The sequence below is a fragment of the Drechmeria coniospora genome, chromosome 03, assembly GCF_001625195.1.
Source record: "Drechmeria coniospora strain ARSEF 6962 chromosome 03, whole genome shotgun sequence".
In the NCBI taxonomy this organism is placed as follows: Eukaryota; Fungi; Ascomycota; class Sordariomycetes; order Hypocreales; family Ophiocordycipitaceae; genus Drechmeria; species Drechmeria coniospora.
The window spans coordinates 1,616,992-1,644,697 of record NC_054391.1 but is presented as its reverse complement, the minus strand read 5'-3'; the positions used below and the strand labels follow the sequence as shown (position 1 = coordinate 1,644,697).

At 54.0% G+C, this 27,706-nt stretch overlaps 4 protein-coding genes and 1 pseudogene across 4 annotated transcripts; 2 read left to right on the top strand and 3 right to left on the bottom strand.

Annotated features, from left to right (window-relative positions):
- Window positions 1–867: 867 nt before the first annotated feature.
- Window positions 868–4,794, bottom strand: DCS_06317 (uncharacterized protein; the record flags this gene model as incomplete). The annotated part of the gene is made up of 1 exon (XM_040803607.1): window positions 868–4,794. The coding sequence occupies one exon, from the start codon at window positions 4,792–4,794 to the stop codon at window positions 868–870; it is 3,927 nt and encodes a 1,308-aa protein (XP_040653711.1).
- A 7,373-nt stretch (window positions 4,795–12,167) lies between these two features.
- DCS_06316 (uncharacterized protein) lies at window positions 12,168–15,047 on the bottom strand (the record flags this gene model as incomplete). Its single annotated transcript, XM_040803606.1, has 8 exons — window positions 12,168–12,690; window positions 12,787–12,798; window positions 12,850–13,165; window positions 13,299–13,350; window positions 13,404–13,668; window positions 13,730–14,284; window positions 14,408–14,976; window positions 15,033–15,047. The coding sequence occupies 8 exons, from the start codon at window positions 15,045–15,047 to the stop codon at window positions 12,168–12,170; spliced, it is 2,307 nt and encodes a 768-aa protein (XP_040653710.1).
- A 2,346-nt stretch (window positions 15,048–17,393) lies between these two features.
- On the bottom strand, window positions 17,394–18,306 carry DCS_06315 (annotated as a pseudogene).
- Window positions 18,307–24,366: 6,060 nt separating this feature from the next.
- Window positions 24,367–24,669, top strand: DCS_06314 (uncharacterized protein; the record flags this gene model as incomplete). The annotated part of the gene is made up of 1 exon (XM_040803605.1): window positions 24,367–24,669. The coding sequence occupies one exon, from the start codon at window positions 24,367–24,369 to the stop codon at window positions 24,667–24,669; it is 303 nt and encodes a 100-aa protein (XP_040653709.1).
- Window positions 24,670–25,256: 587 nt separating this feature from the next.
- DCS_06313 (CCAAT-binding protein complex subunit HAP3) lies at window positions 25,257–26,167 on the top strand (the record flags this gene model as incomplete). The annotated part of the gene is made up of 4 exons (XM_040803604.1): window positions 25,257–25,419; window positions 25,599–25,709; window positions 25,763–25,890; window positions 25,958–26,167. 4 exons carry the CDS (start codon window positions 25,257–25,259, stop codon window positions 26,165–26,167), a joined length of 612 nt encoding a protein of 203 aa, XP_040653708.1.
- Between the last annotated feature and the right edge of the window lie 1,539 nt (window positions 26,168–27,706).

Genomic DNA, 27,706 nt, shown 5'->3' with positions numbered 1-27,706 from the left:
TTCGACAAACACCAGAGAATGTCTCAGCCCGCCACCAGAGCCAGCCGTCCAATCATGCGAAAAACCCACGATGCTACCTTGCCATGCATTCATACGACCTCGTCCCGGGAACCCCCCACCCCCGGAGCTGATGCCGGCAGTGTCGATTTCGTTCTAGCCCGCGACCTTGGCCGTCCCATCCAAGGTACTTACTCGTGGGATCCCTTCGTCAGGAATGTCAGCCTACCCACAAGGAGGATCGGACGGCCGAGGAATGCGAGTCCTTCACTCCGGCACCACAATAATAACCACCAAAGGACCAAGGAGGCATCGGCCTGGGAGGGCAGCGAGAGCAGCAAGCGTACCAATCGTAATTCAGGGTATATGGTGTCGGCCCATTTCCAGGAACCGTCAATTTCGGAACCATCCAATCTTGTGCCCCATCCTCCAATTCTGTCACGTCCATGTGCCTCACCGTTTCGTCGCATGCATTTCATGCCATCTCGATCGGGCCGGTTCGACAAGTCCTCCAGACCATTCGTCCGCGACGCAGAGCCCGTCCGTCTCCCTTGCCCGTCCAAACCTGCCCGAAAGCTCTAAGCGTTCGGCGACGTCGCGGTGCCAGCCGGCGCGTTGTAGTTACCAAAGCCGCCGTGCTCCAAAGCCCCGTTATCTGCCTTCATCGTGCCGTTCAGCAGAGGACACAGTCTTGAAACCAGAGGTTAGCCAGAGTCTCCGAGAAAGACGTGCAACGTGACGTGGGGGAGAAACCAGAAAGAAAAAGAAAGGCAGGGAGGGTGTCGTGATGGTGTGCACATCATTGCCAAAGGCGCCCGCGGTTGAGCCCAGTCTTGGCCGCTTCCGCTTCCACCCGCTCTCCTTTCCACCTCAGCCGAGCGACGCGCTTGCCATCGTTCCGGTGCTCTCTGCTCCGGCTCCTCGAGCCTCCTCCGCCTCTCTCGCCGCGCACTCTCTTCCTTCCTCTGCCTCTCCCTGCCTTGTCCGCTCCACTCCTTGCCCACCACGCCGCCGCTCTCGTTCTGGCCGTTCTCGTCGGGCTTGGGCTTTCGCCGCCGCCTTCTCGGTTGCCAGCTCGCGCGCCATTCGCTTCTTCGCCTCGACGAGCCTCTGCGCCTCGGCCTTCCCCAACAGCTTGTCGAGACGGCTCACGTTCTTCCTGCTTCCTCGCCTCCTTCGGCCGCGCTCCTCCTCGGGCCCCGGTACACACCACCAATCGAAGGGTACGCGAGAGGGGGGGGGTTCGGGGGGGGTTATACTTCTTGTTCGTCTTGATGTGTCCAACCTGTCCGCAGTTGGCGCACTTCCGCGTCGTCCCGGTGGGAATCTTATCGGCTCCCAGGCCGCCGGGGGATCCCGCGTCGCCCATGTTTGCTTTGTGGTGAAGCTCCTTCTGCTGCTCTCGGGCTTGCCGTCGAGCCTTGTTCTTCTCGAGTCGCTCGAGCTCCTTCTTGATTCTGCCGCCGCCGTCTCGTCAGCGGCCACGCGCAGGCAAGGTCGGATCTGGGAGGGGGGGGTGGTACCTAAGGTTTGCAAGACGGTCATGGTCGGCATTGCCCGTAGGCCGGGAGCTGTAGATGCTGTGGAGAGATAGACGTAAGCAGGCGCCCTCAACTCAAGGCCAACCACGTCCGCGACGGATCCCGGGGCCGTCCAGCCCGGCTCAACGGCCGGCCCGAGGTACGTCCTCGCGAGGCATGCCCACTTGTGCAGCGTTCGGGTCGAGGGCGGCAATCGACTCCAGATCCGGGGCGCAGGCCGCCGGCTCGTGGGGCAGCGAAGGGATTTCTCGACGTACTCTCGTAGTTCCAGATCGGCTTCCGTCCGCCGCTTCATGTACTGGGAAATGACGACGGGATCGTGCACGACCTCGATGCGGCTCTGCGTCGTGCCGTCGGGCATCCGCACCTCCCTCAGGATGCGTATCGTGCGCTTCTGGTGCCTGCTCGTCGACGTCGTCAACCCGCTGACCTGGCTCACGCCCTCGTCAAAGTGCGCCGGCGTGGCGGGAACGTGGTTGAATCGGTCGTCCTCGTCCTCGGTCGCGGCGACGTCCTTGTCGTCGTGCTCCTGCTTGTCCGACAGCGTCGACTTTTGCTTCTCCCAAATCTCCTTGATGCCGTCCTCGTACATGGCTTGCTGCTTCTTGACGTTGTAGGCGTGCCCGCCGTTCGCGCGCTTCTCCCGTTCCATGGCGTCGGCCGACGTCGCGAGCGGGCCCTGGACGGCCTCGATGTATCCGCCCTTCATCGAGGTCCGGATAAAGCTGAAGCCGAGACCGTGGCCGGTGGGGTCGCCCTCGCCGTGCAGCTGCAGCATGGCCTTCTGGGCGCAGGCGTCGATGAAGGCCTTGGTCGTCTTCCACGGTGCCATCTTGTCGGCGAGCGTCTCCTCCTGCTTCTCCTGCGCCTTCTTGGCCGCCTTGGTGATCTTGCTGCCGTCGTCCTCCACGTCCTCCTCGTCGGCGCCGTCGACGTTCTCCGTCGCCGCCTGGTCGTCCTCGATGGTCGCGTTCCGAGGGTCGTAACCGGCATCCTCGAGCTCCTTGATGCCGAGCTGCATGGCGTCGAGCAGGCTGACCTCCTCCGGCTTGATCATCGCCCGGATCGCGTTCTCGTCCGGCAGCACCTCGGTGGGCCGCAAGCGCCACATGCCCTTCTCGCCACTGTCCCTGTCGTACTGGAGAAACTCCTTCAGCTTCTGGCGATTCTGCGTGTCGGTCGAGTCGGCGATGTGCTTGGTCATGTCCGAGAGCTGGCAGTTGTCCGTCTTGCTGTGGCGGATCATGCGGAAGGCGAGCATCTTCATGCGGTTCTTGGACGCGTTGGTGACCTTTCTGCTGTGGGGCCCCGGCACCTCGACCGACGGGAAGGACTGGCCGACGACGTGAAGGTGGTCAATCTTGTGAAGGTACCAGCGCGACCCCTCAATGCCCGTCGTGTTGCGGACGACGAGAAAGTCGGACGCGCGCGGGCTGTGCTTGAACACGGGCGCTCGGTACATCTCGTTGTGCAGGGTGGGGACGGTTTCGCCCGGGGCGACGGTGCCGAAGAGGGAAAAGGGGGAACGATCTTCGGGCAGCAGCATGCGGTACTCGCCCAAGTCCTGCTTCGGCAGCTGCTCCTCCTCGCTGTTTTCCTTTCGGCGGTAGTAGTTGATCAGCTTGCTCCCCATGCCGAAGTTGTTGAGGACCCTCGGCCGGGGTTCGCAGTACTCGAAGAGCACGGCGGTGGAGTTGTCGCCGAGGGTGAGATCCTTCGACTTGACGAAGACTTCGTGGGCCTTGCCCTTCATCTGCTTCCGCTTGTGGTGAAGGGGCTTGTCGAACTTGATGGCATGGCCGGCAAACTTCTTGTAGCGGAAGCGAGGGCGGTGATACTCGTCCGTCGTCCCTGTGAGCTTGACCTTATAGTAGGGCCAGGTGAGCTTGATGGCGGGCATGCTGTGCTCGACCGAAATGTTGCCGAGCGTGGCCCGAACCTTGCTCTGATGGTTCTCCTTGAGAAGCTCGTAGGCGTCGTCGTTGGAGTGGTTGAAGCGCTGCGACAGGTCTCGGCCGCGGCCGGCCTTTCCCGAGGCCGGCCTCTTGGGGTTCGCGTCGTTTCGAGCGCGCTGGACCGCCTGCGGCATGTCGGTCTCGAGCAGGAGGTAGGGATCCGACATGTCGAGGTAGACACGCTTCGATCCTCGGCGGGTGGCCTCCTCGAAATTGTCAAAGGAGGGGGCCGCGTATCGGGGGATCGGAGGAAGGCCGGACGTCAAGGCCCTTGGCTTCTTCGGTCGGGGCTGCAGGTCCTCGGCGGTGTCGAGCAAGAACTCGGCGTCCCACTCATCATCCTGCTCGGTGTCGAGCTGGCGCTTGCGTGAGGAAAGCTCCCTTTCGGCGGCCTGGCGCTGTCGAAACTCGTCTTCGATGTCGTCTATGCGCGTGTTCCAATCCTCGCAAGCCAACTCGATGTCTCGCAGGGTGAAGCCGCCGACGAGGTCCATGTCGGAGTCCCGTTCAAGCTCAAACTGGACAAGATCGTCGTTGTGGCTCGTCTTGTCGCTGGTGCAGCGGACGAGCGAGTTGAGCCCATCGGCTGCTGTCGCTTTACTACCCTGGGCCGGGCCGGGGATGCGAAAGTTCTTCTCCTGATCAGCAGCGCATTCGAGCGATTGCTTGCTCGTCACGAGATGCTTCGGTTTCCTTGGCGGCTTCTTCTCCTTCCAAACGGCCTTCTTCGGCGGCAGAAGCTCGCTCCAGACGAGGACGTGCCCCTTCTTGTAGGCCGGCCAGGCGGCCTTGAGTATATCCTCGGCCGTCTCTGCGGCAGCGGGGATGTCGGGGTCCTGGTTCGCGGAGCCGTAGACATGTGGGTCCGGATCAAAGTTCATGCCAGGAGGACTCTGGTTGTCGTTGTCGGCGGCGTGCGAGTGATCGGTAGCATCGTCGTCGCGAACACGAGGCCCCGGTGAGGGTGGACCAAGAATGGGGTCCGCGGGAGAAGAGGGACCGTCACCGAACAAGTCGTCCTGCTCGTTGCTCGTACCATCTTCGGTAAGGCCAGGCAGCTCGAGCGAGTTGGCGGCCGGCTCCTCCTCGTCGGGGAGGTCGTCGTCGCTGATGTCCTCAAAGTCCTCGGCGTCGTCAGCCTTGCCAGTCTGGTCAAAAGGCGTGTCGTCGATGGTGAAGCTTTCGGTGCCATCCTGCTGGCTCTTCCCAAGGAGCTTCGCAATCTCGCGCTCATCGGCGGCGTCTTGCAATCTCCAACCCTCCTCGTCCTGTGGCGAATCCTGGCCGGGTTCCGGCGCCATGGTTGCTGCGCTGCGTGCAGCGGCCACTTCTCGGCTTCCTCGCAGGCGCAGCGAGGTTATTCAGAGCCTATGACATTCTATGCTGTTTGCTTGATGGAAACCAGACGCTTCGGTTTGCAGCTGGTGCGAAGGGGTGCTGAAGGGGTGGTAAGTATTTGGGAAGAGCGATGCAATCAGATGGGGAGGATATTCCTACTGGCGTGTGACTCGGTTAGTCAGCAATGCGGGCACATTGTCAAGTACTTACTGTAAGTTCCTAAGTACATGGATTCCGTCCTGACTGTATGTACAGGTACAAGTGCTCCATACTTAGTGCTTAGTGCTTAAGTATGGAGTACTGTATTCAAGCAATTAGGTCCAGGAATACCTGCATTGTAATTTTACCAGTCTCAACCCCTGAAATATGCCACGACATCCGTCAATGTGATCATGCAGTGCTAGTCCATATATCTGTACTCCGTACAAGCAGACGCGTACAAGTACTTGAAGTAATATTGATATTGCTTGACAGTACGGAATGCTAATCCATATCAGTCAGCATGTAATTGCCTTGCAAGTACGGAGTATTGTAGACCTGGAGCAATAGAGTGTACGTTGACTTGATTTCACCTACACCTACGCCCTCATCCTCCAACAAATCTACCGACAGCAGAATAGCATAAGACAGTTGATAGCTTGTACGTGCTTACATGTACTCCTTTGTGTATTTCATTATTCATGCGACACAATTCATCTACTATTTCTCGCATCGAGATTCCGCCTGCCTGCGAAATGCAAGCATAAGCATAACTTGTACATGACATCAAGTTTGACTAGAAGGGATAAAGTATTGCTCTACACGGCCATGTACAAGTAATATAGACACTGAATAGATGCATGTTCATTTCTTTTCAATTTTTTGGCCGACGTGCTCTATTGGTGTCAAGGTGGTTGATTTAAGCGAATCACACTATGACATCATCAAAGTAGTGCCGTATCGACTTGGCGATGTGACATCCCAACAACTACAGCAAACAAACACATTATGTCGAGTCAAATGTGTCTGCCTGTACAGGCATCCTTACGACCTTCTACCATAAAATCGAATATCGCACTAAACTGCATGGCAAGGCAAGCTGCATCTCTCGCGACCGCCGGCGACGGATCCTGCCAAGGTAGCCATACAAACTATTGCACATACTTGCCAGTGATGTTGAGCAAGATGATAATCTTTACTTTATTTAGTTATATGGCATGAAGGAGTGTAAATGATCGGAGACTGCACACTATCGTGCATCGTTTGATACATAAAAGAGCGGTGGTTTTTTGCCAGAGTATAGTAGCAACAGCGCACAGTGTGAGTGAGAAACAGTATCAGTCAGAAATGTCCGATTTTGACATTTTCTTCCGGAATGATCAATGAGTGTTCGCATGTTGAAACCTCCTCTCGGAAACATGACTCATAATGAACGTCCTTCGGAGTATTGAGTCTGAAATGTCGAAATTCGCAAATGAGTTTGCAAGGGTTGCAAAGATATTGGCCATCATCATCTCCTAGAAATTGTAATCCTTGTCCACAACTAGCCTTGCATCCACCCCGACGAGTCTGTATGTGCTCTTTCTCCTCGCCACTAAAGTCCAAGGATCTTGAACTTCATCCGTGCTAGGCAACATCATCTTGACGTTGTCAGTGATATTGCAACACCAGATGATCATGTTAGTCATAGCATACCGAAATTCTAGGGATTCTTGCAATCAACCTTGCCACACCTTTCCTCGACAAACTTATATGCAAAGAGAAGTTTGACTGTTAAGGAATTTGACTCCTGCAGTTCGTGCATGAAATGGTCTATCACCACATCTCCGCACGAAAAGACCGTCTTGATCACGACTTCTACCATGATGAATTTCGTAAGTTTGAGATACTGACTGAGCTGTGATAATAAAGGATAAGGCAGAAGATTTCCTGACGGAGGAAGGGCGGCATCTTTTATAGCCGTGGAGGGGGCTTGTTAACCAGGCCAACGTCAACAGGCAACAAGGTGTTAGATGGGTTCATCCAAGGCAGACTTGATCAAAAAGTACATTCACTGGTTTGAAGAAGACTGGAGCGTTTTGGACGGTCGGTAATAGAAAGTTTCCGTGAATGTCTCAGCATCATGTTGTCTTCCAGGAGGCGGCGGCCTATTCAAGGGACCGCCTTCATGTTTCACATTGTGCTAGTCGATGTCGGCGGGTATTTCTAACAGCACCATCCTCGACGTGCCCAAAACTACTCGCAATGAAGGAGCTATTTGGGGATTCCAAGGTCTCTTGTCCCCATGCACTCCGTTGTAGGACTGTACAAAGGCGCTTCGGCTGCATCCTAGTTCGTGACATGCATCTGCATTTACCAATAGCAGCCATTCTAACAGTCGTGCAAGGCTGTGTTGCAAGGCTGTGCTTTGGTGGCTGGGTATATCGTTGAGTGGATTGCAAGGCCATGTCGTTGGGTAGTAGCGGCCTCCTGTTGCCGGCCCAAAGGGCTCTCTATTCCCATGAGCAGTGAGGCTTGCGCGTGCGAGTTCTCTTATTGTCAGCTGTACTTATTACTGGTTCACCAGTCCAGGCAGCAATGTGAGGGAGAGCGAGAAGTTACGTGGCGCGTGGTCTTTCCAAATCAGTCAAACTCACACGGGTTACAGAAAGACTCATCCATTCTATGTACAGTAATGCGTGTCCCGTAGTGATCAATCGTTCTCTCGGAGCGACTTCCGAATTCTGCAGGTCGATTTGCATAGTCGCTGGCAATGAGCAGGCCGGAGTAAAGTCATGATACGACATTGAGCCCAACTCGGTGGCATGAATGGTTGAATAGGTTGCCGTCGCTACACTGGCCAAGGAGCAAACCTTGGGGGTCTCCCGGTGCATCGTGCCGCGGGATGATCCTGGCATGCCATTCGAGCATGGGCAATATCTGTCGCTCAACCAAGAGTGCCTGACGATTTTTTCCATCATGACGCTGTCCGCGCTGAGAGCCATATTGGGCCGCAATGGTGGTTGAGTATAACATCAGGTTTTATCACGAGGGAAAACGAGTTAGAGCCTAGGGCATTGTCTAGATATTCATCGCACTCAGCTAGAGGGTCAATGGTGCATTAGAAAGTGATCTGAGAGCAATGTAGGTAAGGCACGGGAGGAAGGGACTGAGGGTGAAGGGTGTTCATCCAAGAGGAGACAGGTCGGCCAGGCACGATCGAGTTGCTGGGGCCTCATCCAGCTTATCTCAGCAAGTCATGAATTGAGTCACGAGACAACACAGACGGTGCCCAATCGGAAGGCAAGGAAGCAGGCAGGGACGGAGGGTGCGAGAGAAGGGGGGCAGAGGAAAGGAGGCGGGAGAGTGAAGAGGGAACGGAAGTGAACACATGCTCAGCCCGATGCCTTCTCTTCCAATCGCTGGCCCAATCCAATCATCTCTGTGAGCCCTGTTGCTCTGCATTCGGATCCTGGCTCGTCAAAGGGGATAAAAGCAATGACAAACGCTGACCGGAACGTTGGAAAGGACCCGACCGACGACGGACAGATCAAACGGTCGCGATTCGACTGTTGAGCGGGCCGTCCGTGGCTTTGAAGACGAACGGGGGGGCGTTGGACCGGCGCTGCAGGAGACAATTCTGCGAGTCCCTTGACGAAATCTTGCTCGACTGGCCTCGATGGCTAGCATGTGAGTTGTGTCGTTCTGACGTGCCAAGTTGACGGTAGGCTTGGTCCGAACGAGTCCACCGCGATTGCCTTGGAACTGGCAGCTATAGCATTGACGCATATCCGAACGCATTACAATTATTATAGCGTGTGGCTTGTGACTCCATGCCTATGCCGACGCCTTTGTCGGTGCTCTAATAACCCATATAATTTCCGAGGTGTGAATGTAGGCGGCAAAGAATCGGGTTCGGCCAATTGTCCTACGCCAAAACAAGTTCTGTTAGCATCCGATCTTGGATCTTGTTCCAGCAATAGCCAAACCGCTGCCTACCATGCATTTTTTGGCAATGGCATTCTCCTGATGCTTCCCGACGGTGGCCTGCCAAGCCTGCAAAGGAAACGATGTACTGAAGAAGGTGACGTTTCTTCCCGTACATACGTCCAGACGCGTCGGCTTCTCCAATGCCTGGACCGCTACAGGCGTGTATTGAAAGTAAAGGCCGCTCGCTGCATGGCGGAACAGCACCCTAACGTCTGCCGGGGAACAAGGTTAGCTGCGTTGCCCGACGAAGCGGCAGGTTTTGTCTGGGCGTACGTTGAAGTACGACACGACGGCAGTATGCAACGTGTTCGTACGTAAACGGTTCATACGTGTCGAAAGTTAGGCTGAGTTGGAGTAACTGCTCCAGAGGTATCTCTTTCGCTCCGAACAGCGCCGGAAGATCAAGCGTTTTCTCAGCCGACCCCTCGCCCCTATGCCCTCCAAACACTACCACGGACCGAACAGACTTATACACGGTAATGTGGGCGAAGACATCACTTAGAGCCGGGTAGCCTCCATGTCGACCCGTATGCTCAGATGGTCAAATTTATGCTCTATCCCAGGGGGCACCTTGCTCGCGATGGTGCAATTCAATTCTTTCGAATGTGCAGAACAAGGATTCATGGAACAGTTCTCATTAATCCTGGAATCTGGGCATTCAATCCTTCGTATGCAATTCTGCCGGTAGCTGCAGTCGAAACCATGAGTGCATGCCCAAGTGCTGACAGTGGAGGGGCATGTGCCATCTATCGATTGTGCTCGTATTAGCATCTAAGTAATGCCTGCCTGGCTTCCTCGACAACGCCTTACAGTCCTCATTGGCCGCAGCTGTGGGATCTATGACATTTTGAAATGGCGGAATGATGCCATGCCCGGGAACACATTTCCGGAGTTTCTCCAACGTGCCTGTCTCGTTTATTGCCGCTCGATACTCGGCAAAGGCAGCCGCGTTGTCGAAACTGGGGCATGCTGATGAGTCCTTTTCTCTAGATTGCTCGGCACAGGATGCCTGTACGAGAAAGGTTGCGAACAGTGAACAAATGAGCCGCATGTTGCAAGCTTCTCGTTCTGGTCAGCGAGATAACTAGCTATCTACGCTGTCGTTGAGTTGGAATGACCGTACCTCTACACAAACAAGTGCAGTTCTATGACGTAAGAATCCCGGGCACTTCAAAGCATCCGATATGGTTCCCTTGTCTTGTCGGGTCTTGTTCAACTGCCGGAGGAAGCCCTGAACGTTCCTTTGAAAAAGAAAAAGAGTACTGCAAGCATGGTGTAGGAAACCGGACCCGGAACAAGAGACGGCGAAACAGTAAGTACGACGTGGCATTAACCCGTATTTGTAGTCTCTTCGTACCATTCTAGCCGTACCTGTAAACGAAGGAATATTACAGGAACGTAACAAAAAGACGTTCGTTCGGCGGGGCGCATGGAGAGAAGAGTCCCGATAGGCCGATGGACTGAGAAGGAATAACTTGCACTTACGGAGTATTACTGTAACTACATGTACAGTAGTCTCCGTACATGTAGGGTGAGGACGTCTGGGTGATAGTAGCCACGACGCTGATGACTAGCTGTAGGATTGGTTGTGGGGTGATGTAGTATTGATCTCTCAGGAGCCCCTCTCCTTCGTCCTCTTGAGAGGAACTGTCTCATGGCATAACTTGAATACAGTACAACGTACAATTAGGTAGCTCAGTCACATGACCGATGTAAGTATATGTCTCCTGACATTTTTGATCATACAAGTAGTACGGAGTACTTACAGTGTACATACGGAGTACAGTAAGCCTAAATGCACATACTTAGTCGTCATGGTGATGCCTGGAGAACATGACACCTACAAGAATATGTACAAGCACTCTATGCAAGATCGAATTATCTTGTACGTACAAAAGTACGCTTGCATGATTGACTTGGAGAGGCACACCATCTACTTGTACTTGTGCGATGAGACCCGATTTCCGGCACCGTCTTCGTGCCCTACCTGCCTCCGTCCCGGACGACCCTGACCCGACCGGACCGACTTGATGTCCTACCGATTCGACCTCCGGTCCCGGTCTTGCGCTGCAAATGCCGGACGCCCTCCCCCCAGCTCGCACACCCCCATCATCGGCCGACTTTCTCTTGTTTAACCAGCTCGTCTTGTAGTTGTCTGCACCAGTGCCAGCTATATTCAACCGTAGCACCAGGTGCTGTGTCTTCTGGTTGGATGCGCCGCCATCCCACGCCTCTCCGTCTGCCTGTTGGGCCTTTTTCTGTGCGTTGGCTCATTTTTCCCTCCCTCTTCTGCGCAGTCAACTCCCACTTTCCCACAGTTAACACTAGCTAAGCTTGCAACGTACTCGTTTCTCTTTCTAGTGCTCAGCTTCGTTATTTACGCGCTGGAAATCAGTTTTCTGCTGAATCACGTTTTCGCTATTCGTAATGACTTGTTGCAGAACCGCGCTGGTTATTATGCAACCAAATTCTCGCGCAGATTAAGAGTGACATGTATCGCTCACACGAGCAAGTGCTAGCATAACAATAAAGATCACATCTTAGCTGTTACTCTCAAGGCCTTCTATCACCACTATAATAAACCTATCGACGAGTCCGCGCACCTCATCTTGAGCACCTGCGGGACACCTCGCCTACCAATGAGCTCGAAGAGTGCTGAATCAAGGCCGCATCACCCTCCTTTCGACTGTCGACATCGGGTGAGGCCCCGGTCAATGGCTCATGGGTGATGATCGCCCCCAAGCTACCATGATTTGATCAGACGTACCCTGCATGCCTGGACCCCGGTCCTCTTCTCATTTCGATGTAGAGTAGGAATAGCTTGTTATAATATCGCGGCCTACCTATACAACACGAAACCTATTCTCGATAGCTCATTGCAGATCTTCGCACGAATACTTTCTTATAAGAAAACTCTTGATTGAAGTTCATCGTGCTTGCCTTGCGCGACAATTTGTGCGCGGCAATCCTCCGTCGGCAAATCTTCTTTTATATCTATTATTAGTACCTGGTATTCCCCTACTTGCTAGAGACCTTGCTAACTAGCTACTGATAATTATGTCCCTTCTCCAAAGATTTTGCACAGAAAAGCAACTTCTATTCACAGAACGTAACTCTGTGCTGTGCTTTCGTTTTTTCTTTCTTTCATCCATCTCCATGCTTGATCTAACCCCGTATCATCCGCCCATATGCTCGATACACACTCCGATCTCTGCCCATAGTCATCGAGCTACTCCACCAATCCCAAGTAGTGGCACTGTACAGCTTCGGCAGGTCAGGACATGGCCGTCACAAACCTATGCTCGCCACATCAGCACGTAGCAAAGGATCCAGAATCTGCCAGAAACTTGGTCCATCCGCCAGTCGCAGTAAAGTACGGAAATCCACATTACGGACTGGACTTGGAAACCTCGGCCCTGGTCCACGCCTCGAGACCACCAGCTGCGATGATAGCCTGCACAGGAGCCGGCAGCTCACCGACCTTCTCGGTCCATGTTGCACCGCCCGGGCCCTCCTGTACCTCGACGACACTGCGCCGAAGATCCCATGTCAATGTCCAGCCCGTGCGGCGCGTTAGCGCCGGCGTCGTCTTCCCTCCCTCCCCTCCCTTCCCTTCCGTCGTGGAGGAAAAGTGGGATCGTAGGCGCTCGACAAGGCGTGGTATCTCAAGGTTCATGAGCGCGTTATTAATGGCGTTGCGCGCAAAAATGTTTCCGAAACTGCCCGCCACTACGAGCGAGATCTGCTTAGCTAGAATCGCTGTGGCAGCCTGCTCGCGTGACGAGCCTGTGCCGAAGTTGTAGCCCGATACCAGGATGTCACCGGGACATGCGATGGTGCCAAAGTCTGGATCGTAATTCTGCATGCAAGCATTTGCCATCTCATCTTTGGTGACATCATCCCGGTAGGTCCTTTGGCGAGAGAGTCTGTTAGCGGATCTACTCTTCATTTCGCCGCTGTGCCATTTGAAACGCAAAACCCCCGGCAGGCCGAGACTTTCAACTTACAGAGTTCCCGGGCTATGATAATCAATTAGTCTAGACACCTTACAAACGTTCGCATATACTTACTAGATACCATCCGTACTCAGATTGTCCGAGTCTAACCATAGAATCTGCCCACTGATCTTATCTGGGAAACCAGACAGGATTTCGGTTTGCATCCTATCAGACTCATCCGCTACTGACTCAAGCTGTTCAATCTGCCAGTCTATCTGCTGGACAAGATTGACCAGCTTATCCTTGACGGTAGGTTCAGTGCTGGTGCCATAGCCGTAATCGACGCCTGACCAGTCCGCCGGCACCGGGTAGATGTCCGGCCCCGCGATGGTGCCGCTGAGCGCGCTGGCCGCCACGACCTCGGGACTTGCAAGGTACGCGTGGGCGTCTAAGACATGGTCAGTACCGTATCCCCATGCTCGAAGAAAATTGGAGCATAGAGCCGCCAAGGAAGGCTTCATTTACACGACGTGACGCCGAGAATTTCTTGGAAGGAAAAAAGGTGCACGGGAAGCACTGACCTCGCGAGCCCATCCGTCCCTTGAAGTTGCGGTTGCTAGCGCTGATGCCGACCTGGATGTAAGAGTTAGCGGGACGTCCCTCCTACGGGTGACATGTGGACTCGCCTCGCCGGCCTCGAGCAGTCCGCGCCCGAGCCCGATACAAGGCCCGCATCCGGCAGGCAGTGGTTGCCCGCCGGCGTCGAGCAAGACCTGCCAGTCGCCGGCGGCTTCGGCCGCCCGCTGCTCGGGAGCCGAGGCCGCGGCGATGTAGAACTGGACGCCGTCGGCAATGGTGGGAGTGGTGCCGGGGTTGGCCTTGGCGGCATCCTTGAAGACCTTGGCGGCGGCGGCGATGTCCGAAGCACGCGAGTTGGTGCAAGAGACAATACTATGGCCGAAACAAATCAGCGACATCTCGGTCATGCCGACTCATCAAGGTGTATGCATACTACGCTCGGTCAACCTTGATCTTCCGCGCTTCGAGCTCGGCCAACGGCGTCATGACCTTGACTGAATTCGGGCCCGAGACGTATGGCGAGAGGAGGGTATCGAGGTTGAGATATAGCTGCTTGGCGTATACGGCATCGTCGTCTGCCGTAAGAGGGTTGGCGAAGAGCTCGTCTATCCTTTGCTGCGAAATACGTTGCTGCGTCGCCCGGTTATCAAGCGCCAGCGCCTCGGCTGCCTTGGCTCGTAGCCATCTCTCCAGGGTCTGGTCGATGGGAAATAAACCGGAAAGCGCTCCCCATTCACACGACATGTTTGCTATGGTTAACCGGCCATCTACCGGCAGGCTTGCCATGGTCTCGTCGGAGCCGGTGAACTCGACTGCGTGGTTGAGCACGTCACTCCCGAACAACCCACACAAGGCGACTATTACGTCCTTGGGCGTTACGCCGGCCTGCAGGGTGCCTGTGAATGTTACCCGCGCAACAGGGGGACAGCGCCACCAAGTCTGCGACGTCGCCCAGACACTGGCGGCGTCGGAGCGTACAACCGGAGTTCTGATCAAGGTTCGGAGTCAGCCATTACTCCAGAGAAGGCATAATTCGTGAGCCCAGGTCTTGGGTGCGACGACGCCTCCAAGGTCATGTAGGAATGGAAACGATGCGCATCAATGTACGTACCCGAGGCAGCCAACTCCGCCGTAGTGGGTGCTGTGGCTATCCGAGGCCACCGTCATGGTGCCTGGCCAAGCATATCCTTCTTCCACCATAATCTGGTGCCCGATACCCCAACCCGCGGGATAGAAGTCGATGCCGTGCCGCGCGGCAAAGGCCTCAATCTGCTGGTACTTGTCGAGATTCGCGGCACTGGTATTCTGCACGTCGTGGTCGATCGTCATGACTATCTGCTGCGGCCGGCAGACCTGCGTGGCTCCCATGGACATGAACTTGCGCGCGACGGGCCATGAGTTGTCATGCGTCATGCAGTGGTGAGGCTTCAAGCTGATGTAGTCGCCACTCCGGACGAGCTTTCCCTCGGGGAGGCCGACGGCATAGCGCTGCACGATCTTTTCCGTCAACGTCTGCGGTGAACGCTTCTCGGATCGGAGGAGGGCCGAGAAAGGAGTCTCCTTTTGCGGGCGAGAGGCGAGGGCGGTCGTGCTCAGAGAGCGGAATCGCAGGTGAGCATAGATGCTCCTCCGCTGCGGCCTGTGCCCGCACGGCAGACCTAATGGTCTGGCCCCCAGAGACTACACCTCGGAGAGTCAGATTCGACTAGACAATCGTCAAAGAAGAATTTACTCACAGGCCTGCAGGTCATGGCAGGATAGCGATGGAAACAATCGAGCTCGTCGACAATGTTGAAAGGCAGTGACGTTGCGTTTTCCACAAGCCTGCAGATCTACGGAGTACTGCACCCTGAATGTTCAGGCATGACGAGCGCACACTGGCCACTGAAACGGGGTTTTTTCAACCCAATTTTTTCTTGCCCCACCCATTCGCCACCCCTCCGGCAGTCATTCTGCCTCTGACAAGGATTATTAGCCAATCAGACACCGCAGGTTTAAAGGCACAAGCAATGTACATGTACTTATTTTTACTGGAGAATACTACTTACTTGTACCTACCTAGAGAATACTACTTGTATTACGCCTGCCTGTACTTCAGTACAGTCAGTATATGTACAGCGCAGTGCAGTAGGCGTACGCCTACAGTAGGTGCTAGTGCTTGTAAGTAAGTACTAGGTACTGTACAGTACGGTACAGTACGTCCTATGAATCTAAGTACCTTAGTATGATAGAAGTCCTAGCAATTTCCGTTGGTACTCCGTACATACTTATCGATACATTGTGCGTCTTTGCAACGCCAGCTCGATTTCTTCAAAGCGCGTGCGTTAATGTTGTGGTTCTCGCCAAGTGGTTTGCGGAGGCATTATCGAAATCGCGTTCGCTCTGCCTTCTAGCCTTGATAAAGCATATTATACCGTCGCCCTTTCGTTTTTTCGACGTGTTTATGCTGTGAAATGGGCATGGTCGTGTCGCTAGCCCGAACTCTCTTCCGTGATTTATTATCGTCTTGGCCATATTTGCGCCCGCAACCAGTTTGGGCAGAATTTTTACTCTTAGGTAAATTGGAGTGAACTGATCTTTAGTGAAAGATATACTGTAAGCAGCGATTATATCAAAACTAGTCTATCTCTCCAAGTGACCTGCCTTTTCCAAGGTCTTCCAATGGCTCGAAGCGGCCGCACGGCGCTGCAAAAGGCAGCAATTCGCGTGAGGCAGCGCATCGAGGAAAGCCTCCGGTCTGTGCAGTGGCTCGGACTTGCGCACGAAGCCGGTCGCATGATGCCATCCGGCCCCTGAGCAGTTGTTTTCAGGCAGCGACAACTACGTTTAGTTAATGAGATGTCTGGTATGACCGCACAAGTAGTATCCTGTTGAAACTTGCCCCCGATGACCGATGTTGGTGGGTTTGTGGTTTACTAAGAAAACGGTTGATGATTCCGTTAGGCAGCTGTTCACCGGACAAAACGGTTCGGGAGTCTAGCATGGGCGTGGTCATCCCGTTCTGGAGGACAACGGTCCCGGAAATGGAGGCGCTTGCCCTCAATTATGGTCGTACGTACGGAGTACCATGGGTTTGTTTCGAGACTTACTTACATTACTGTGTATTCCATTAACCTTGGTTTAAGCTGCGCACCCCACCAACCTCCTTTCGCATCATGTACTTGTATTACCCATATCTGGTCTGCATAGTGAAAGTTCACCGAGTCGAGCATGCACCAGTTGCTGCATTTCCATGCCCAGGAGAATCATTGTCCGTACAGTCCGACGAAAACCAACGCCTCCATTTGATCACGTACAGGCAAATGTGCAGCGAGTAGGCTTTCTCATCCGGCCCGTCGACGATGTCACCATTTCGGCGTCTCGACAGCATCGTGCGCAGCAGGCTCTCGCAAAGTCAATTGGCGAATCTGCCATCAAATTGTAAGCCTTCGCCTGGGCTGGAGCTACTCCGAAACATGCCAGCTTTGGTCTTGGCCTACGAGGTCGCGATGGCTACAAAGGTGGCAGAACGGTGTCAGGGGCAACGCAGATGGTAGTCGGCTTCGCCGCCAGGGCGTTCATGTGTTCAAGAGGAGAGCCTTCCCGTCGTGAGCGTAAATGGGTCGGTCCCCAGAGAGAAACATATTATGTACATTTATACATGGCTATCGTCATTGCCTGCCTGCTCACGACTGCTTGTGCGGGGCCTTCGATCTCCCGCCCAGGCGATGGCCTTCTAGGCAGACCAACGTGCAGCATGTCCATCGGGCCGCCATCGTACTAATAGCGTCGAATTGTGCGACACAATATGGGGTTTGTCCAATTTCTCTGTTGTTCTCGCATGTTAGCATCCCATCCCCATCCCATCGTATGCCGCAGCCGAACGGGAAATACGTACCCAACACAGCTCCTGCTCCGGATCCGGCTTCCGATCCCCAATTCTTGCCTCCCATATCTCTGGGGCCAGCGGCATGTTTATGACCGATTTCAAATTCGTATTGCAGCTACCGGCAGTCATCTCCGGCTGCACGGCAGGCGCATACTGCATGTACAGGCCGCTGGCTGTGTGACGCGCCCGCAACCTGACGTCTTGGGAGGACCAAGGTTAGCGGAAGAAATCAAAAGCTAGCTGTGGCTTTCGGACTGCACGCGGCTGGAAATGCTGGCTGCGAAGAATGAGTAGACTTGCCTTGAATTTCGAATCCATCACAGTGGTCTTGAATGTTGTTCACTGGGTTCATGCCGTTGAAGAACGGCTTGTAATCTAGGCTGAAGCCGGTTATATGTTCAAACGGTATCTCCTTTGCGTCTCCGAACGGATAATTCAGCCTAAACTTGGTCATAATGTTCCGGCCACGCAGTTGGCCGAGGCTTTCGAAAACTGTGCTGCCCTCCTTGACGCTTTGGAAAATCATTGTCGTATTCACCGTGGTGCTGTTGACCATGATGTTCGCGAAGAGCGTACCATAGGCCTCCTTGATCTTGTCGCCAATTCGAACCAGCAATTCCAGTTCGTCAAATGCGTCCTTTACGCTCGGCTCCGGACTCGGCGAGATTTTGCAGCGCATTTCCTTTGATTTTCTCAAGCATGGGGCATAAGAACATGCCTTGGTAAACGGGCAATCCAAGCCGGATACGCAGTTCCGTTCGTATGTACAGCTGAGGCCACGGAGGCATCCCCACATGCCGATGACGGCGGGACAGATGTTACTTGGCGCTGGTTTTCATGTCAGATGCAGGTTGGTTGGACGGCATCGCATGCTTCATACCCATAGGTCTCGTTTCCTTGTCCCCAAAGTCAGGAACACAACTCTTGACTTGATCGAGGATTTCTGCTCCCCCCCACAGTTTCCCAAACTCCTTGAACTTTTCGGGGTTATCACTTGGACATTGCAAGAGCACGACGTCGCCACTTCGCTCGCCGAAGCCTTCGGATGTGGCTGGGTCGAGAACCCTCATTCGTGGCGCAGCGTATGCTTGTGCCGGAAAGGAGAGGAAGAGGGCGAAGAGCAGTGCCATCTCGACGTCAACCTGCTCAACATTAGCCATCAAACGAGATGATGTTGTTCATGGAAGCTAAAGCGTACGTTCATGTGGTAAACAGCACCAACGTATGCTCTAGGCGACTTCGGTCGTTCCAGAGGAGAATGATCCTTCACTCTGCACACGATGTGATGTCAAGCTGTGCGAGACTGACCGTGCTCATAGATGGGGGCTCGCGTGGCACAGCAGAGATGGAGCTACTATGCGGGTGCCTCCACCCTGTTTGTCGTGGTTCGTGCGAGGCACGCGAGAGTTTGAGTCCTGGGCGACGAACAGAAGTTCGCACGCGTTTGCTGAACGAAAGAGGGCCGGGTTCAAAAACAGCACTCGGTAGTTGTCGTTATACCGATGTGCAGATGGGCCTCAGGTCGGGGTTGAGGCTATTATAGCCGAATCAGTACTTGCACTTGCGTGGACAGATCGTATGAAACCTTGGAAAGGTATCCCTGGGTAGACATGTGTTCCTACACATACACTGCTTCATTCCTTCCCACCAGTTTGTGTCGTTTTATGTTACACCATGCCCGCTCCTCGAGGGTCATCGAGCATGTATTCGGTGCAAGTACTTACTGTACATACATGTGCAAGTAAGTAAGTGCAAGTTCGGTAAGTAACCGCCCGAAGCAAATCCTTGAACTGCTACTCCGTACTGCGGGGCAAAATCAGAAGGAAGGGATGGCCCGTGGTATACTACCGCATCGCATTAATAGGAGTGCATACGAAGTAGTACATGTAGACAAGTAATTATAGGTGCAGGACGGAATGCCGCCCCGATGCACTTATGTCTAGCACACGTACATGTGCGTTCATACCTGACTGATGTATACCTACTGTACAGTACTTACAGAACCAGTATCAACATGTACTCTTTGGTTCCAAATGTGCAGATCCAGGGTGTGGACTATAGTATCAGTACACCTAGGCGTAGGTGTATTTGCATGTACAGGTACATTGATGGTTACGCCTACTCCGTGGCATCAACTCGGTACACGGGACACGCAGCAATAACAGTACACATTTACGGCAAGTTCTCTATCGTATGTCAAGTACTCTACAGTATGTACAACGTACTTATATGTATGCGAGCACGAAATCAATCCAGAAGTGGACCAGTATCCACGAACAGCAAGCATTACTTACAAGTACTCGTATCTAGGTGCAAGTACTGTACATGTAGGCGCTACATACGGAGAAGACCTACAGCTAGTACTTACATGATGCAATTCATTCAAGCATTGTCAAGAACGCCCCGCCCACTACCTAGTCCCCAGATTCACCCAGAGGTCCCATGTCCAGCAGCTCAAACGCGGGGCTGTTTCGTTTGCTTTGGCGTAGAGCCTGACCCACGGTACCCGCACCTGCATACTGTACACACTCTGCGATTGCATGCACTTACTGTACAATTAATTTACACCTACACTTGTGCTTATAACTACAGTATGTACATGTAGACATGTACAAGTACTGGAAGTAAGTACAACTACATGCAGCTGCAAGTACTTAGCTGTACATACTTTGGGTGGATATTTGTCGTATTGTTCGTATCCTACGATAATGCGTACAAGTATATCGACTTCAAGCACATGTGCATTTGCCAAGTACTTGATACATGGCCGACGCGGATCGATGACGATGGGTGTGGGCAAAAATGCAAATACAGCTGGACACTCATTGCTTTGTGTTTACATGTACTAACCACTTGTCGCATTTTTGCGTCGTCGTTGCTCACACCTACAAAGACATGCACTTTGCAGAGTCTTGATTCTCGGTTGCGTTCGATTTCGTCGACAGATCAGTATCGCTCACATCGGTGGATCGGATAATTATTAATGATAACCCTTGCTCAGTCGTCGCGGGTTTGACCCTTTAAGTACATGTAAGTACACACCCTTGTACGGAGTACCAGTACGTGAATCGCTGTACATGTACATGGCCATGGTGCATGTGCTGCGCGTTGTGCGGAGTACGGGAAGAATTCTTGGTAGGTAAGTATGTGCCCCTTTTTCCCACGTACTTGCATTTCTGCACCTGACTGAACTGTACTTGAGAAGTATTTACTTACTTGAGTGCATATGTACAAATAATCCTTAGGCACGGAGTAGTCCGCACACCTGCGGAGTACAACTAGTTGTACTTGCTTACATGCGATCAAGTAGTATTTACATGAGGTACTGAGCACGGAGTATTGCACACCTACAGTACCGGTACACCTGCAAGTACTGTACGAAGTACATGAACTCCTTTCTCCGTACTGTACAGCAAGTGCACATCCGTACTGCCTAGTATGTTTACGTGTAGCAGAACGCACAGTGGACATACATGGAAAGGGAACGTCAACGAGGACATGCACCGTGAGAATGCTGAACACGTAGGAGTGATTAGGAATGCATACCGCTTTCCTCTTTCGCTGACCACGGTACGTGCTGCCATGCAAAGCACACTTGTCGTGCGCACTGTGGTGCTGAAATATATGGCAAAGTGCTTGTAGGGACTGCAGTCTGTACTCTGTACAAGTACTGTAATACTTGCTGCAGGTCCAAGCACTCAAGTAAGTACAGAAGTGTCCTTCTATCGGCGCTAGGAATTGCCGAGCATGGGACTTGAATCCATGTCCAGGGTGTACTGTAGTCGTTCGGAGTACTGTACTCCGTACATGTGAAGGTACTTACGTACGTGTATAACTAACGAAGTATTCATCTGGGCAGTACAGTATTGTGACCAATTGAGGGACCCATGCGGAGTACTGATGTGCCATTGAAGTCCTACAAATAACCTAAATGTACCGAGTGCATGTAATATTCCGTAAGTACTCCGAACAGATACAGACATTTACCAAAACTCCACGTATTGCTTGCACAAGTAAGTATGCCTGGAAGTTGTAGAAGCAAGTACAGACCTCGATGCATACTTAATAATTGGGAAGAAGGATGGAGTCAGGATCTCAGGATTTAATCAGTTGCTGGAGGAATGGAGCGCTACACCAGATTTAGGACCCATTAGTAAGGCAGAACCGCATCTGCTCCTTCACGCATCGACTTACGTAAGTACTTGTAGTCACCTCGCATGCCCGATGAATGAATGTTCGCACGAGCACATGCATGTACAGGCACTCGCGCATCGTTCACACTGTACCGTTCCTCCTGGGAAATGCGCAAACGGAAAAAGGGGAGACTGAGGAGGTTCACCAAGTAGAAGTGCACATGGCATGTTCTGTACTCCGTACGAGCTGTTGGCATATGCAAGCACCGTACTTATATCTATCACGTGCTGTATATTCACCACGCCCCCACTCTGTACTCCCTAGGTGCACACGACAACGTACAAGTACGGAGTACAATACACAGTACAACTACCCCTACCCCTACACCTACACCTGCTTACAGTACATGTATATATAAGTAAGTACCTAGGCAAGTAGGATTAAGTAATAGTACATGCATACGCGGCAATTACTCGTTAGCTCCCGCCCACTGCGGCAACTCCGGGGATCCTCTTATTCCTCTTGGGTGGGCATGCTAGCCATGCGGCCTTGCCATAATACAGCACATGCAATACAAGTACAACTACGGAGTACATTGACGCGCACTCGTATCAATACCCAAGAATAATACCCTCGTGCTTCCATGAACACATGCACATGTTTGTATATGGAGTACTTGCACAGATAAGTGTAAATAAGTACTTGCATGTGATACAACTAAACATGTCACTCGGTTCAGTACAGCAAGTACTCTTCACAGTACTTGGCACAGTAGTAATACAGACTTGTACGGAGTATTAAGTACTTACTTGTAGATACATGTTCAAGTACAGTCATTATTATACATCTACTCCGTACTGTACACCGGGCATGTACTTGTATAGAATCCCCGGACCCCTCATTGCGCCTTCGCAGCCCGACAGTGTCACCCTCTTAGATCACGACCCAGTGGGTGTGACCTTCCTGAACATCTACTGTAGTTGTACATGTACATGTAGTTACGTCATGGCTACTCGGCAGTTGCCTCGGAATCGTCCTCCTCTTGCACGTCTCCCTTCCCAACCCGGCATTTGTGAGGTAATAATCCATGCCGGTAATTCTCTCCCAACCGCACCAATGCGCCTGTTTCGCTCAACGAGCGACGGCCGATACGAGCAGCCTCCACGCGGATAAATCTCCCGCACAAAGGTCCAAATCCGGAGAACTGCCGCCTAGTCTCATTGGGCAACTCGGATGCCTTCATCACTTCTAGCGTCCTCTGCCTCGAGGACCCCTCTCTCCTGCGCCTCGGGGTAGCCGGCCACTTCCGGCAGATCCTCCGTTGGGCCCAGGCCTACCATTGCATTGCCTTCTTGCCAATATCTTCATCCTTTCTTGGAGAGCAGGATGGCTAGATGACCCGGTCCAGATTTACCCTCTGCCTGCGTATTGAGTGGCATGGTGCAGGACAATGCAAAGACCTGACCCTGGCCAGGTTGCAGCGCTCCTTTCGGCGAGCGATGCCTGCCATTCGCAGCCGGCCTCACCCTGTTGTCGCTGGTCGGTCGGCCGCAAGACAAAGGCAAGTCGCGTACTTGTGCAATTCCCCACGCCCTCTGATGGCTTCGAGACCGTTCATCTCGGGCTTTTGGCGAAAGCGAAGCCATGACCTGGACACACCCCACCCAGTAGTGTGATGCCACAAACAGTGTTGCTTTCTATCGTCAATCGGCATCAGCACCACCGCCATGCCGGTCACGGCCGCAGCTGCGTGCATGGTCGCAACGTAGCCATGGCGAGGCAGCAAGGAGTCGTCGTTCCGTCAGTGTCGTCAATCAGACTCGGCAGCGCGGTCCATATCGGCAACAGGTCGCACGGCTCTCTCCGCGTCATGGTAACCGGCCATCACTGCCAGCGTCGCAGTGAATAAAGCGACATGGAAAAATTACACAGGTTCGACGATGCGCAGGTGCATGAAACATACCCATATATACGGATTACATGTACCTTCACGTCAGAGTCGAATGGACACTGGTGCACCAACTACCTAGCGAGACGACAACAGCGGGTAGGTAAGTCGCGCGTACTTACGTGCACAGTGAACGAGCGTGATCGAACCAGTTCCCTGGCTACTATTAATGTACGGAGTACAGGTACAGATTATTATCTCTGATCGGCGCAAAAATTCCTCGGATACCTCATAGAAAGTAATTACCTGTACGGAGTATTATTACATGCTTGGTAGAAACGGTACGGAGTATTCTTGGTGCGCAAGGCCTGGCTGTTGCAATCTGTACGGAGCACGGAGTACTGTGTGCTACGTACATAACAAGCACGTGATGCTATAGCTGGTGGTGCACATACTTAAGTAGAGTACTTTGTTAAGCAAGTACATGTGCTCCGTATGTGCATGTATGTGCATGTGCATGTACTGTACGGAGTACTGTAAGTAAGTATGTAAGTGCTGCAGTACAGTACTGTAGGTACTTTGTACATGTAGTGTACAAACTAGATTAATAGTGGCTGGGCACCTACTTACCTGCCCAACTCAATCTCGGCGGCCAGTCACTAGCTTTGGCCAAACTCCCCAACAGTACTGCCTTTCCACGCCTTTGGGCCAAAAGAGCGCCCCTCCCCCCCCCCCCACGTCTCATCGATTCCATCCTATCCTAACCCATCAATCACATCTTGTCGTCTGCGACCCATAGGACATGCATGCCGCCGTTGCTTGACCGAACGCCGCCGAGTCGAAATCCAACAATCGTCTGACCCGATTGCTCCAGGTACGTCCGTCTTGGCCCGCATCTCTCTCATCTTCCCCAAGCCGGCGAGCACGAACGCGCGTTGGCGCCTCAGGCAGCACACGACGCTCGGCAGGCAGCAGGCGGCAGGAGGCAGGAGAGCTGGCAGGAGGCAGGAGGCATGAGCCAGGTGAGAGATGAGGGGCGAGAGGCCTCAGGCAGGAGACCGGATGTGAGGAGGGCGTATGGAGGGCAGTGGGAAGAAGGTGAGAACGCGAGTGAGAGGGTACGAGGGTGACGAGACAGGAGCAGTCAGAAGCTGCCTGTCGGGTTGCGCCTCGGTGTAACATGGCATCCGCATCCGCCGTCGCAATCCGACTCGGCGGCGCCTCGACGAGAGTCACCCGCTCGCCCGCTCGCCCGCTCGCCCGCTCGCCTGCCCGGCCGCTCACCGACCTCGCCCGTCGCGCATCGCCAGTCGGCCTCGCCCCCGTCTCCCTCGTCATCGCCGTCTTGCCCTCGCGCGCGGGGGTCCTGTGCCTGCCCAGACATCGCCGCCGCCGTCGTGCTTTGCCGTCGTCGTCGTGCCTTGCCGCAGCGGCGTCGCGACCCGGCGCCCCGTCTTCCGTTCCCCGTCCCTTGCTTGGCTGACCTCGCAGGACTCCCGTCCGGCAGCAGATCGAGAGGCCTGCCCCATTGCTTGGACGACAAGCTCCCGGTGCCCTGCTCCGTACGCGACCGGCAGCGACCAGCAGGATTCGACGCTGACGCCTACCTGCCTACCCGCCGGCACAGTGCCACGGGCAAAACGCTCGCCTCGCCGTTGCTCTTCGTCCAGTGCCCAACACATCCAGCACCCCTGCGCACCGGGTACCCTCCCACGTCGACATCTCCCAACCCGTCGCCGCTGCCGCCGCCGCCGCCACCGCGAAGCCTTCGAGCCCAACCGTACGGTACGGCGTCATACGAGCAGCATTAAAGTCTAGGCCCTGGCCTCGGCCGCCGACCGACGAGCGACGAGCCAGCGATCCATCGCCTGCCATCTTGATTGACGCCCATCTCGTGCATCCCGGCCGCTGGCACCGCGTCCACCTGCCCCCTGAACGGATACCTGCAAGCCCTCCCTGCCCGCTTCGCGACGTGGCCAGGGGACAGACGCATCATCGCCCGCCCGGCCGTCACAGCCTGACCCTTTTTGCCCTCACACGGACGCCAGCATCCGCTGCGGGTAGCCAAATATGTCCGACTCCCCTCCGTCTCCTCCAAAGGATGTCGACCATGGTGCACAGTCACCCGACGAGGAGCAAATGAACGAGAACCAGGACCCACAGTCGGCCGGCCTGGCGAGCTACGAGTTCGACGGTGTTAAAGAGCAGGATCGGTGGCTTCCCATAGCCAATGGTGCGTCCGCCCTCCCCCCGAGAGCTTCGTCGTGATTAGCTCGTGCCATCCCCCTTCCAATCCGTTGCGTAGAGAGCCTCGCACATCCCATCCCGCCATGTCTCGCCACCCGTCGACCGGCACCGCTCGCGAGCCAAAGGCGGGCGAACTGGACGCTAACATTCGCAACTTTGCTCCAGTCGCTCGTATCATGAAGAATGCGCTGCCAGACAACGCCAAGATCGCAAAGGAGGCCAAAGAGTGCATGCAGGAGTGCGTGAGCGAGTTCATATCCTTCATCACGAGCGAGGGCAAGTCGGCCGCCCCCCTTCGCTGTCCCCTCCATGCTGACCGAGAGCTGCAGCGTCGGAGAAGTGTCAGCAGGAGAAGAGGAAGACGGTCAACGGTGAGGATATCCTCTTCGCCATGACCTCCCTCGGGTTCGAAAACTACGCCGAAGCCCTCAAGGTGTACCTCTCCAAGTATCGCGAGGTCCGCTCATCCCCCCCCCCCCCCCCTGCTCATTCGAGCGAGAAAGACTGGTCGTTGACGCCTGCAGCAGCAACAGAATCAGACCAATCGAGAGCGCGTCATGGAGAATTCCTGGGGCGGCTCCATGGTAGCGGGCGAAAAGGTCGAAGCGGCCCCTGCAGCCGGAGAGTACGCCGGTGCGGAAGCGGCCGGAAGCGCCGACGGGGGTGCGGATCCCAACTACATGTATGCCTCCCACCCAGCCCACAACGGTGCTGGTGCGGCCGACGGCTACTAGAACGAAACCCAACTTGGACTCGGACGGCTTTGAACGGCAAAGAAACGGCAGTCTTTGCGTCGGGCAAGTCTGTCGCTGATTTCTGCCACCGCTCTCCACTTCCCCCTTTGCGGTGCCCCCTGGTGGTGCTTGCTTCGGCCTGACCCTGGAGTGCACGAATGTTGGCGGTCGCCTACGACGTTGGTTGATGTATCGGATAGGAATATGACGCATGATGCATATGATGTGTCCCAGCGGCACGAGTGGGCCGGCTTTCCTATGCGCCAAACAGGCTTTCCTATGCCAAACCGATGGGTATTTGCCTTGGCCAGTGCGAAATGTGAGCCCGTCCGTCCTGGCACCGGTGGCGGCCTCGTCTATGTGATGAATGTCTCAAATTATTGATTCCTCAACTCGTCGATCTGGTTCCTGACTGATCTGGCCAGCTGGCCTGTGTCGCCATCTAAATAATAGCGCAACACAGGCGGGGGGGGATGCCCTTTGCACCCGACACATGAACAGCAGTCTACCGCGACAGCCCTGGCTCCTGGCTGGTGATGAATAAACACTCGAGGTCTTCCATACCGTCGCGTTTCGGAAGCCTCGAGCATCATCATCAGCTTTGCGGCTTACCCGTTGATGTCAGCCGAGGAGGCGTAAGCGGTGGTACATGCTTGAGATGATGAAATACTGCTTTGCCTACTTTAGCTGCGCTTTCAACACTTTGCCAACGACCGACCTCGTACAGCGTACTGCTACTGCCCCGTGCGACATTGGAGAATGCTCTGAGCCACAGGCTAAGAAAATTTCCGATTGTCCCACATCACGTCCGTCCTGACTGGTTTATGCTACTAACAGGAGCAGAATCGAGATTTGGACCATCGCCTATGGCTACCATGGCGAGTCGGTGAGGCCTGGTACGATCGATATGTGAGTGCGCGTGAGAAAGCGTGCGGGCAAACCCACCTACTACGTCTGCGATCCGTACTGTAGTATATGAATGCTTGTGCATGTACGCATGCAGACTAAGCACTCGGTAGGTATTGCTATATTATCACCCCGTACGCGCAGTACTTTCAGAGTACTTGGTAATACTGTCGGTACTACTCCGTACAATGCCGCCAGACGCGAAGAACGGCAACAAGCATATCCTGGTATCCACACACTTGCCCCGAATTCTTCGAGTACTTATGCTACCTATAGTATTTGTAGGTGCACTCCTCTCCTGTCCTAGTCTTGCTGTCATTGGCAGGAGTTACAGGCTAGTAATATACACCTACAAGTAATACTGTGCACGTACTGTAGTATGTGTTGATCGTCGATACCAAGATGGAACAATGTACGGAGAACCAAGCACGAAGGTATCAAGTATTGCGGAGAACAGTACGTGTGCTCAGTACCGTACTATGCACCTCCATATTTAAGTAAGTACTTGTACTTATTTATTAGCATCAACGGAATCCATTCACCAGTACGGAGTACTTCGTACTTATTCTTATAGTATTTACTTGTAATTAGTACTCATTAATACTTGCAAATATTAATACTCCAGCTGTTACT